We start from the raw sequence: 13,624 nt of genomic DNA, 5'->3' as shown, positions 1-13,624 counted from the left end.
GACATATCTAACAAATTAATTGTGTCAATACTGAGACACTGAAAGAGCAATTAAAATTACCACTCTAATACTAGCTAATTGTGGGTAATTTTTACTTAGGCTACTCAATTCAGTGCACATACATACTATTATACTTTCTTGCCTGTGACCATGGGTTCTACAAAGGGGTGGCGAGGCATAGTGGGTAGAAGGAAGTGGTTGTCATCAAGGGTAGAGCTGACCCCAGGGCCTCAGAGGTCAACCTATATAGGCTTATATCAGCGTCTCCTCGTCCTGTGACTCACTCTTGCTACGGTTTCACATGGAGCCAATTTCTTGCTTGTAGGGCGAGTTCTTACTGTAGCCGCACCGGCTGGGCATCAATTGGCTCTCAGGTGATCTGTTTTACTGATCACACCCATCATCGTAGGGTCGAGGAAAGGGGAAAGGCAGTTCTCCCTGACACGTTTATTGATGAGGTAGGCATGACCGTAAGAACTGCGAATAAGTTCTCGGTCTCAATTTCTTACAAAATAACATTATACACTGATATTAAACACTTTCAACATATTACAATATTCATTAACAATACATGCAATCAACTTGGCACTATGACAATCAGTTTTTACTACAAAATTGAAGTATTTACCTTGGTCACCATCCTGCCCGTCTTTGTCTGAGCACGACTTGGCTGTGAGTGATGACCGGAGGCGACCAATGGGTTGCTGCTTTGATGATGAATTCGATAGATGATATATTTGGCTCATGGTTTCTTGGGATGATTTGAATTCTCAGATACATTATTTTCATGTTCAATACTATTATTCAAATTTTTTTTTTATGTGTGTGATTTTTGTTGCCTCAATAAAGTCTTCTTTTGGTTTCCATTGGATCACACTTAATAAGGAACGAATTCGCTTGTAAACATGAAAACATATGACTGAGTGATAATGTGGATAGGAAAGTATTGTTTAAATTCAGAGAACATTGATTTGGGTGAGAAAGTTAAGATGTAGCAATAGGTTTTCTAGATATTGAGAAAGCGTACGACTAAGTGATAAGGTGGATATTGTACTCGTAATTCAAAAAATACTTTTACTAATTACCTTCTTCCTCATATTAAGGGCTGCGATCTTACTATATATGTACTTATTACACCAGCCTTGACATGTTTACAAGAGAATTTGTCACTTATTGAGTATGGTCCATTGAAAAATAAAAGAAGACTTACTGAAGCAATGATCACAAAGAAAAAAAAAATGTAAGAATAATAGTACTGGACTCGAAAATAATGTATCCGAGTATTCAAACTGTCCCAAGGAACCATGAGCCGAATATATCTACCGAATTCATCAAATGAGGAGCGAGGAGATTCTCTCCGTGGCGGCAGAGCGCAAATGAGGCATCAAATCGTACATCTGGCATGCTGTTCAGGTATGCGCAGACCCTGAATGCTCGATAGACTTTGATTGAACATACACCGGCCCCCAATCCCCATGTCTCAGTAACTCAATATTTTTTTGTTAGAAACATGTCGAACATTGGCTTGCTTATACAAAGTATTTTAAGAAATATGGAATACTCCATAAGGATCTTCATACATAATGCTAATGTTATACAATTAATATAAAAAGTATATGATTTATGTAAATGACTGTAAATAGGAATCACTTTGTGTACTTGGAAAAAAAAAGATTCCTTTCTCTGAAACTGTCGTGCCTCGGAGCCTGGAACTATCGTGCTTCATGAACAATCATGTAATTGCTTGGTACCTTTAATTTCTTACCTATCGTGGAACATAGCTGGTGTAATACGCAGGTCATACTTCTGTCTACATTACTAATACCTGTGTTGAAAATTACGCAACAACTAAGAACACGTGACACTTAAACCACTGGAAATGGCAGTCACGCCATTTGCCAGTGCACGTGCGAGTGGAGAATTCGATGATGCAATAGTTGTCCAACCACAAGCTAACCGTTTTTCAGTCATCAGTGAGGAGCTGAAAGTCCACCACATGCTGTCCATCAACTCTTACCCTCAAAAGCAAGTTCAATGGGAAGTTCCAGTGGGTAGTATGGTCCTTTAAAAGATATCACTTACTCGTAAGATACTCAGAAATTCAAGCCACACACACACACACACAGAGAGAGAGAGAGAGAGAGAGAGAGAGAGAGAGAGAGAGAGAGAGAGAAATCTGGAAATATTCAACCTTTTGACAGCTTATGACAGTAAAGTGTATTTTCTCCAATTTGGTAATCTCAGATTATTGTACTGAGCAGAAATGAATATGTGGTGCCGGGACGTATTCTAGAAATTTAGATTTTTTCACTAATCCAGAGTAATGATACAATTAATTAATTAATTAATGTTGGTGAGAGAAACATAAAATGTAAGTTATAATTGTATTAAAAAAGAAATTTATAATAAATTCTTTGCTGATTCAAGGATACGGTAATTAGCCAATTTATTATTTCTTTCTCCTTTTTGTAGATTTATTTCACTTGAACTATTGCTATCTTAGGCTGCCAGAGGAGGGCGCACCCTTTTAATATTAAATCTCCTGTGTATTCAGAGCCTTCACTTACGTACACTCAGTATTATGTCAACCTTTCCAGATAACGCCACAGATTAATTCTTAATCCAAGCTAATACATTATTCCTTAACGCAGCAAATTTAATGTTCTTTATCCAGACTAACTTAATACTCTTCTTTATCCAGATTAACTTAATGATATCCTTAATCCACGCTATTTTAGTACTATCCTTAATCCACACCAAAATAATATTATCCTTAATCCAGATCAACTTAACATTATCCATGATCCAGACCAACTTAATAATATCCTTAATCCAGACCAACTTAATATTATCCTTAATCCTGACTAACCCAATATTATCCTTAATCCAGACTAAATAAAACTAAAAATATCACAAACATAAATAAATGAATGTGGTGGCGAAGACCATTTCATATAAAGCAATATTAGTAGAATGTGGACGATGGAGGAAGAGGAAGGGGGAAAGATGGCTCCACGTATGTTTAAGACAAATATATACATGCCAACAAACACAGTTGGCTGAACTGACTTCCTGTCTCTAATTTTTGTTCTCTTTGTTCAGTTCTTCATTGTAACCACAAGAATGGGAATTGTGAGGGGCAGGGTTTTGTCAACATATGGGAATGTGGTGGTGGAGGCGGTGATTTCCTCCATCACGTCTTGTTACCACGACGAGGAATGTGAAGCGTTTGATTAGTTAAGATTACTCAACACTTATTATGGCACAATGTGAGTCAAGATGGGATTTAGGTAATATAAATCTATAACAAAGAAATAAAGACTGATGGGGAGATGAGTTGGTTCGGGGGGCGGGTTGGGATGTTAACCTGCTATGAACAAGAAATGCTAGGTGTCTGAATCCAAGAATGGGCATGTCGATAATGGGGGGAAGAGGCGGGGCAATGAGTGATTTCGACTAGGAACTTTACATCATGGTGCGTGGTTTGTTGAAATCAATACCGTAACCAAATGGTTGCATAAACTTCGATAACCTAATGCTAATCCTATAACCTGAAGGTTCAAGATGCATAATTTATAATTACCTAGTTCTCACTTGGTAGACAACAATGGAATTTGGGAGTGGCCACATGTCCTCCCCCAGGTTACCCCATGACATGGTGATATGACTAAATCTCAGTATATTAATTTTCATTAGATAGATAAAGACTTTTGTAGACTAATATTTCGTGCCCTTACACTAAGTCACTGTATGTTCAATGATCAAATCATCAGAAAGGATGCAAGCTCTTCTCAGCCCTGCAGTCCAAGCAAAAAGAATAAGTTCCTCATGAAGACTTTCGGACTAAGAAGTGTGGCTCAATGGGGAAAATGACTTCACATTCATAGTTTAGTGATAGCTTCGTATTGGTGAGATAAACGTTCATAGAGATGTGGTTCTGTGGTGTTTGGTGACCCTTCGCGTTTTGTGGCGTTTGGTGACCCTTCATGTTCTGCGGCGTATGGTGATCCTTCATGTTCTGTGGCGTCTGGTGATCCTTCATCACGTTCATCAGAAATAGCCTCATAAAGGTCATCCATATGCTCGTCAGTGTGTTGTTCACTGGCTTGTGCTGAACTTCCTTGGAATCCAGAAAGATTTACTGACTGTAAATTTAGTTCTTTGTCTTCTGCAACTGTGGTAGTGAGGTGGCTCGAAGATCGCTCCTGCCTGTAAGGGAAGTAATAAAAAGTAATATATCTGAATGGAATGGTTGCGATAGTACGTTTGTAAACAATAGCAGTATTATGGAATCCACAGACACAATGAGGAATTGCCCTGAAAACAGGGTGTCTTTAACCAAAGGGAAGCAAGAGCTGGGAAGCTGGACTGATTCACGCTTTACGGTTCATTTCGTTCAGCTTTCTTACATAAATTGCACTGTACAACAGTGGAAAAAAAAAAAAAACGTATGCATAGTATTTTTTAAAGTGCTTTCTTGTGAAAAATCCTGAAAATCACACTAGTTTTGTTGAATGACCCACCATTTCTTTTTTTTTGTAATTGTTTCGATAAGGATAATTTTCTAAACAGATTCAAGGTACAATATATAATAAAAGCTATCATGTATTTCAGTAACTTGTATTTTTTTTTTTTTTTTTTTTTTTTCTAGTAAATGCCATTATGTCACCTAGACATGCAGAAGTAGGTTACCTGTGCCCCTGAGAGAAAGTTGCGTGAATGGTTTGTTTGTACAGATCTGAAAGTTGTAACCATTCCTAATGGATTACAAACTGACTATACAAAATACACGTGTTCTCCATGTAAGTGGGAAAGCCGGGCAAGTTCAGAATATTACGTTGGATCGGAATGGCCACCAAGAGATACAGTGACACAAGAGTCTCACAATGTTGTCGAGCCATTTGTGAAGAAGGAAAATATAATTTTATCATCTTTCAAATAAAACTGGACTTGATGGAGCAGTTCGTCAAAGTATTAAGGCATGCCATGATAAACCAGCATTTCTATACCTTGAAGAAATTTCTAAAAAAAAGTGATGCGAAGGGGAAGGCATATTTCTGGGACAGCAAATTCATGAACTCATGCATGACAATGAATTTCAAGCAACAATGGATAAAACTGAGTCAACAGCTTGATGTGTGTTGTGTGGAGGTCTTTTGGGAAAGCAAAAACAAACCTATTATGATGTTTTAGTAGACGAACTAAACAAATGTCACTCAAACTATATTTTCTGCATTCGCATCTTGACTTTTTCCCAGAGAATGCAGGAGCTGTCAAGCGATGAACATGGAGAGAGGTTTCATCAGGACATAGTGTCATGAGACAAAAATTAAATTAAATTAGATTAAATTAAGTAGTGGGGAAATAGAAGATAACATCATTCAATAATGATCACGTAAAATTATTTAGTCCTAAGTATTTTTTTTATTTGTAAATAAAATTTTGTATGTAATTTTGAGTAAGAACTTAGGAGAAGGATATTAAATGAAATTGTAATCTAGAAACTGATAAATTATATATATTTGAATTGATTGGCGTGGAAGAATACGTCTTACCCTCTGACACCAGCAATATATGAGAACCGGAAAACCAATGTTCCTGCATTTGTTATACTTGTCAGATAAAAAATTCCTCTCACAAGATGTTGTAGATTAAGGCCTGATTTTTTTTAAATGTAGGTGTTAGTAAATCCTGTCTCTAAGCCCCACGTCGTATCTCCTCTTGCTAACTTTGCAAATGAAATTTTAAAACTCGGGGAAGGAGACACAACGTGGTGTTAGAACCCAACACCAACAGCACTCTTCACACCGGTTGGTAGCTTTGAAGTGTCTCATGTGCTCACCAAAACGATCAGCTTTTCAATGTATATATATATATATATATATATATATATATATATATATATATATATATATATATATATATATATATATATATATATATATATATATATATATATATATATATATATATATATATATATATATATATATATATATATATATATATATATAAAGTTTTCTATTTGTAGTTGGGGCTGTATATTCTCAAATCTCTAATAGTTGGAGTGTACATCGTACAGGCAGGAGAGAGCCTCTCCTCAGAGAGGCATGTGAACGGATTTTGTTGGTCTTTGGGAACAACTCTGGGAAGCCTCACCTTTGCTTGATTCACAAGATCAGGGAGTTCTAGATATGCTGGAAATGCATGCAATGAAATAATTGTTTTCAAGCATTTTGAAAACTATGCTAGAAGTTTCTTAGTCGCCAACTATTATAGATAGTTCGGAATCAGGTTATGGAGTCTTGTGCATGTAATTACAAGATTAATTGACAAGAGTATCAAAATCAATCTGGAAAAACTGGTGGTAATATTCGACAGTCCTTTCCAACCATTATTATTGGTTGATTTACTTCCATTCTTTCGCAGACACATTTGAATAGACGTAAAACGTAAGAGTGGGGGGGAAATGCCACCTCCCCTGTAACTCCCAAATACTATCCAAATGTTTCTTTGAAAGAATGGAACAAAATGGAAATGAATGATTGAGAATACTAGCTAACTCTTGCATTAGAGAGGTGGAGAGAAGGGGGGTGAGAGAAAGAAGAAAGTCTTGTGCAGCGAGTCCGCGGGAGGAGGGAAGGTATGCAGTTAGCAAGATCAGAAGAGCAGTTAGCATGAAAATAGCGGTAGAAGACAGCTAAGGATGCAACACTGCGCCGATGAGAGAGAGGCTGACAGTCAGTTAGAGGAGAGGAGTTGTTTAGACGATAAGCTATTGATTCCACCCTGTCTAGAAGAGTGATATGAGTGAAACTCCCCGCCCCCCCCCCACACACACATGTGAAGCATACTCCATTCTTGAACGGATAAGGCCCTTGTACTGAGTTACCAGCTGGTGGGAGGGGGGATAAGAAAAACTGGCGGAGATGTCTCAGAACGCCCAACTTCATAGAAGCTTTTTTTAGCTAGAGATGAGATGTGAAGTTTCCAGTTCAGATTATAAATAAAGAACAGACTGAGGATGTTCAATGTAAAAGAGGGGGAAAGTTGAGTGTCACTGAAGGAGAAGGGACAGTTGTCTGGAAGGTTGTGTCGAGTTGATAGATGGAGGAATTGAGTTTTTGAGGCATTGAAAAATACCAAGTTTGCTGTGCCCCAATCAGAAATTTTAGAAAGATCAGAAGTCAAGTGATCTGTGGCTTCCCTGCATGAAATGTTTACTTCCTGAAGTGTTGGACGTCTGTGAAAAAAAAACATGGAAAAGTGCAGGGTAGTATCATCAGCGTAGGAGTGGATAGGACAAGAAGTTCTGTTTAGAAGGTCATTGATGAATAATAGGAAGAGAGTGGGTGACAGGACAGAACTTTGAGGAACACCATTGTTAATAGATTTAGGAGAAGAACAGTGACCGTCTACCACAGCAGCAATAGAACTGTCAGAAAGGAAACTTGAGATGAAGTTACAGAGAAAAGGATAGAAGATGTAGAAGAGTAGTTTGGAAATGAAAGCTTTTGTGCCAGACTCTATCAAAAGCTTTTGATATATCCAAGGCAACAGCAAAAGTTTCACCAAAATCTCTAAAAGAGGATGACAAAGACTCAGCAAAGAAAGCCAGAAGATCACCAGTAGAGTGGCCTTGATGGAAGCCATACTGGCGATCAGATAGAAGGTTGTAAAGTGATAGATGTTTAAGAATCTTCCTGTTGAGGATAGATTAAAAAACTTTAGGTAGTAAGGGAATTAAAGCAATAGGACGGTAGTTTGAGGGATTAGAATGGTCACCATTTTTAGGAACAGGCTGAATGTAGGCAAACTTCCAGCAAGAAGGAAAGGTAAATGTTGACAGACAGAGTTGAAGGAGTTTGAATAGGCAAGGTGCAAGCACGGAGGCATAGTTTCGGAGAACAGTAGGAGGGACTCCATCAGGTCCATAAGACTTCAGAGGGTTTAGGCCAGTGAGGGCATGGAAAACATTGCAAAAATTTTTAATAGGTAGCATGAAGTAGTCAGAGGGTGGAGGAGAGGGAAGAACAAGCCCTGAATCGTCCAAGGCAGAGGTTTTAGCAAAGGTTTGAGCGAAGCGTTCAGCTTAAGAGATAGATGTGATAGTAGTGGTTCCATCTGGTTGAAATAAAGGAGGGAAAGAAGAAGCAAAGTTATTGGAGATATTTTTGGCTAGATGCTAGAAGTCACAAGGGGAGTTAGATCTTGAAAGATTTTGACACTTTTTATTAATGAAGGAGTTTTTGGTTAGTTGGTGAACAGATTGGTATGGTTCTGGGCAGAAATATAAAGTGCATGAGATTCTGTTGATGGAAGGCTTAAGTACCTTTTGTGGGCCACCTCTCTATCATGTATAGCACCAGAACAAGCTGTGTTAAATCATAGTTTGGAAGATTTAGGTCAAGAAAAAGAGTGATAAATGTACGCCTCCATGCCAGACACTATCACCTCTGTTATGTGCTCGGCACACAAAGACGGGTCTCTGACAAGGAAGTAGTAGTCATTCCAAGGAAAATCAGCAAAATACCTCCTCAGGGATCTCCAGCTAGCAGAGGCAAAACGCCAGAGGCACCTTGCTTAGGGGTATCCTGAGGAGGGCTTGGAGTGATAGGATACAGATATGAGATTGTGATCGAAGGAGCCCAATAAAGAATAGAATGACAGCATAAGCAGAAGGATTAGAGTTAAGGAAAAGGTCAAGAATGTTGGGTGTATCTCTAAGACGGTCAGGAATACGAAAAGGGTGTTGCACCAATTGCTAGGTCGTAGAGGATAGCAAAGTTGAAGGCTAGTTCATCAGGATGGTCAGTGAAGGGAGAGGAAAGCCAAAGCTGGTGGTGAACATTGAAGTCTTCAAGAATGGAGATCTCTGCAAAAGGGAAGAGAGTCAGAATGTACTCCACTTTGGAAGTTAAGTAGTTAAAGAATTTCTTATAGTCAGAGGGGTTAGGTGAGATGGTGGAAAACTCGGAAGATTCAAGAGCGTGGGCATGAGAGCAGGTTAAGTCATTGCTCACATAAACGCAACATCCAGCTTTGGATTGAAAATGAGGATAGAGAAAGTAGGAGAAAACAGAAAAGGGGCTACTGTCAGTTGCCTCAGACACCCGAGTTTCAGTGAGAAAAAGAAGATGAGGTTTAGAAGAGGAGAGGTGGTGTTCTACAGATTGAAAATTAGATCTTAGACCGCGAATGTTGCAGAAGGTAATTAAGAAAAATTTGAGGAGGGTGTCAAGACACTTAAGGTTGTTATCAGAAGAGCAGTCCGACCTTGGGAAATTTGTGGTCCCCTCCCCAGATGGGGACTCCGTGGCTGGTGTGGGAGTTGCCATGATAATTTTGAATTTATTTGCCGATCCTGTTCAAGATATTCTCAATATAATGTGCTATAATCAGTTTAATAAATACGATCTTTTTTTTTTTCCCATCTACTAGGTAATGCTGTTTGCTAGCCCAAGCTAGCAAACAGTTAGAGCATATGATATGTTTCTGACCAAGAATAACTAAAACATACTGTTTTATGCATTAATAATACTTAAATATTGCAGTTATCATGTGAAGATGTTGTAAACATTTGAGTGATGATAGAAATCAACAGCTCTTTCAATGTGGCGGGTGATCCACACAATGTAAACGAACCATAACTCACACCAGTAAAGGTGCCTGAATGCGTGCATTTATAAATGCCTTAATCTTTTCCTTGCAATGATGGATACTATTTTCCTTTATCACAGAAATATATTGATATATTACCATATTTTCAACGTAACTTTTAATTACATATGAATCGTGAATATCATTGGTGTTTCTTACTGGGGAGGGGTAAGACACACCAACAATTATTATAGGAACCTGTGGTGTCTCCAACTTGTTGACACTAACACCACTGTTGAAAAAACGAGACGTACTAAGAATCAGCTACACTGATATTAGTAGCTACTAACACCATGTTTAAAAATTGGGCCTAAGTGGAAACTTATAGGAGATGATAACCATGTTGTCATGAAGAAATAAAAAAAATATATATATTTGAGATCTAAATAGAGTTAGATTGCGGCAGTATGTGGGGGCCATTAGCTAAGATGTTCTGAGAGCAGAAAAGGGGCATAAACCTTTAGGAATATTAAAAAATTCAATTATTAATCATGATAAACTACATATTTTGTAATGTGAGGCAGCCTGGCAGTAGACCGCAGGACTCAGATGCTAAAAAGATCAGTTATATCAATATGTCTCTAGAATCTTATGTTGTTTATAAAACCTGTCTAAATGGGAATAACCACTTGTGCCTATTATAAAATAATTACTTGTATGAGATGCTGAACAATCTGCTTGGTCACAGAGAGAACATGCAAATTCTCTGGCTAATTATCCATTTAGTTTTAGGGGGAAATAATTTCAGAATGTAAACTTAAAACTCAGGATAGATAGGTAAAATGTTCTTTTTATTATCTATTGTTGTGTGGGGCATAATGAGAGAGAGAGAGAGAGAGAGAGAGAGAGAGAGAGAGAGAGAGAGAGAGAGAAGTAAGAAGAAAGGGGGCGAGAGTACAAATGCCAGGCATATGATAGTTGCCTGCCGTTTGCTTGAGTTTACTACAATATTCTCTCGTGCACAGTTTCTCTTCTTTCCAAATTAATTTACTATATTTCCCGTTGTTCCTTCGTTCTGAGTCCCCACATATTAGTTAGCTAAAGGGTTCCCCTTGCTTAAAAATTTAATAGTGTTCATCCGGACCTCATAGTTTAATCATAATTATTTTCCGAAAGTATTTGTTTATTTAGTAGCCTACTTTGAGTGTGAAACAAGGCGACGGGCAGGATAGGGCGTGTCCTCGCTCCTCCCCCTCCCCCTTAGCATGAGTCATATTCTTGTCGGGAGCGCGGGTATTGTGTTCCCACAGTCATGGTTCATATCTGATGAGAGGTAGATGTGTATCATGGTAGGCACCATGTTCTGAGGAGACTGGGTGGGATACAGCTAGACGGGCCAGTTGCTTTAAGGGGTATTTGAGTATCTTATAGCAATATAACCCTGCTTATTATATGCGCAATTTTTAGGCGACTCAGTCTGCCTGTGAGTGCACTTCATTGCAAAGCAATTGATGTATATCACACTGCAACTCCTTGTTTCCTTGCGAGTCGAGCACCTGGTGACATTGAGCTGTCAGGGACCCTCCTGTTTGTTTGTTTGGCTGCAGAGGATTTAAAGTGTATATCTGCATAGTGAAATTTTACTTCCTCCTCAGGCCCTGTCAAGGCCTGCTGTCTAGGAGACTGTGAACAACACTACTTAGCTGGAGGATATAATACCTTTTTTTTTGGCAATGGGCGGTTCGTTATTCGAGGGCGGTTGTCCAATAAGGTGTTATACCTTGACCTTATAAGTGTTTGTCCCTTGTTGTGATTGTCCCTCCTTAGAACGTGGCTATCAGTTCTTTCCCAGCCATTGGAGTGATTTACCAGTTGTAATATTTCCTTGCCTGTTGGTTGGTGAAACAGGCTTATTGACCTCATTTGTGCAACCTGATGTTATGACTGTATAAAGCGTACAAGAGTCAAAAGAGGACCTTGTAATCCTTCACCAAGTCACATAGGTGTTGACTTGGGGGAAATTAGCCCATTTTAAGGCAGGTGTAAGAGGAGGAGGTATTTGTGTTCATAACAGTATTAGTCATTACACCAGTGATACACAATATTTTGATGTAACACCCACACTTAACTTGGGATACTCAATACCGAAATTTAATGTATCCCTGGTTTAGGACTAACTTCTGGCCACACTCAAATTAACTTTTGTAAATTATTTTAAAAATTTCTTATGAACTCATTAGGGGCATTGTCCCACAACGCCAATGCAACAATAATCTGTTAGATAAACCATTGTGCATTCAGAGAAAAATAATATGAAGCCTTTGCTTTTTTATATAGATACATCAAATAGAATTAATCTTTTTTTCATGCGATTTACTAGTGCCTTATAGAACCCAAGCTCATTAATAAGAACAATGTTACCATACCACACAAAAATAAATGTATAAGATATAAATCCATTGACTTTACTGGGGCGCTAATGGACCATAGCCATACGAAAATAATCCATATGGTGTGAATCAACCCTAAGGTCTGAAAGATGTTACACGTTAATATCAGGATAGTAAATTTACCAATACAGGTGAAATTTACCAAACCATGTTCCTAGACCCACATAGATGTAACTAGTACTCATAAGGAACTACCTTTTAGTACACGCCACATCCACTTTCCAGGGAAAAAAAAAATCAGTTTGGGTCCTTGGGTAAAAACTTCATATTATCATTATGGAGATGGCAGTACTAGTGTAACTTTTCTTGTATGTCGAAACTAGATAAATATAACTAGAGGAATCCACACACACACACACACACACACACACACACACACACACACACACACACACAGAGGGAGGATTGAATTGCTAGTTTTACATTCCTGTTGGGTTGAAATGTTCCATCATGCTCATATTTGTTGCCAGAAGAACCAAGATTACACTGTGAAAGGAAGTACACCCAGATTGCTTGGCCAGCTCTGAAATCAACTGTGGCACCTCTTCAATGCGAACTAAGACTGTTATGTTAAACTGGAAACCATCATGAGAAGGGTAGAAGAGATACATGACACACACACACACACACACACACACACACACACACACACACACACACACACACACACGCAAACACAGAATTAATACCTTCGTTTGCGGCCCCACAGCCATACCCAGGTGGCCCCAGTCGCTAGCAGCACCGCTCCGATACAAATCCCTCCAATCATTGCCATCGCAGACACTGGATCCACTTCAGGTTCAGTTTGGAAGATCATAGGTTCACTCACATGATATTCTCCGCATTTACCTGTGCATCGCAGGGAGGAAAGAAGATACATGTATAATAATGTATGCTAACATTAATTATGAGGATGCTGATGATGATGAAATCATCATTATTATTATTACCAGTAAAACGTCTCGGAAGGCGATTGACGAGCGAAGCTGTCAGTAATACATAAGTGGAGGGGGTATTTCAATAAGTGAGAGAGAGAGAGAGAGAGAGAGAGAGAGAGAGAGAGAGAGAGAGGCAATTTCAGGCGCCCTGCACATCGCGCAGCTCAAAACTTTGTGAGTCCATTAATTTTGCTATATACTACTCTTGGATGGAAAATTTCATTTTGCGTTCACTTTTGTTAAGACAAAGAAAAGAAAAATGATAGTGAAAATTACAGAAAAGTGACAATCGGTTTATTAAAAGTTTTGTTATTTATTTTGTATATGCGCAATAGTGTTGCAAATTTGAGATTTTTTTTTTTCGTTATAACTTGTATTAATATTATTATCTATAAAATTTGAGCTTTATCAGTTCATTAGTTGAAAAGTTGGCGGCAATTTCAAGCACCGCGCACATCGCGCACTTGCATACGCTATTCACTCTAGCTCAAAACTTTGCGAGAGTATAATGGTTTTGCTCTACTGTTGGATAGGAAATCTCATTCTGTTTTTAGTGGTATGTATCTTCTCTCATTGAGACAAAGTGAAATTAGTAAAAATTGCAGGAAACTGACGGTCACTTTACATAATATTTTG

The 13,624-nt window shown here is 38.4% G+C and overlaps 1 protein-coding gene across 5 annotated transcripts in view; it reads right to left on the bottom strand.

Moving 5' to 3' along the window:
- Positions 1-415: 415 nt before the first annotated feature.
- The window catches only part of LOC135093360 (mucin-2-like), an 82,050-nt gene continuing 68,841 nt past the window's right edge, over positions 416-13,624 (bottom strand). For all 5 annotated transcript variants that reach the window (XM_063992592.1, XM_063992595.1, XM_063992594.1 and 2 more), the window contains 2 exons: positions 12,740-12,899; positions 416-4,209 (listed from right to left, as the gene is read on the bottom strand). In XM_063992592.1, coding sequence (XP_063848662.1) covers positions 3,882-4,209; positions 12,740-12,899 — 488 coding nt within the window. In that variant the 3' untranslated portion in view covers positions 416-3,881. The remainder of the gene's footprint in view (positions 4,210-12,739; positions 12,900-13,624) is intronic.

This window comes from Scylla paramamosain, chromosome 42 (assembly GCF_035594125.1).
Source record: "Scylla paramamosain isolate STU-SP2022 chromosome 42, ASM3559412v1, whole genome shotgun sequence".
Taxonomy (NCBI): Eukaryota; Metazoa; Arthropoda; class Malacostraca; order Decapoda; family Portunidae; genus Scylla; species Scylla paramamosain.
The sequence above is the reverse complement of the archived record's forward strand: the minus strand, read 5'-3'. Positions and strand labels throughout refer to the sequence as shown.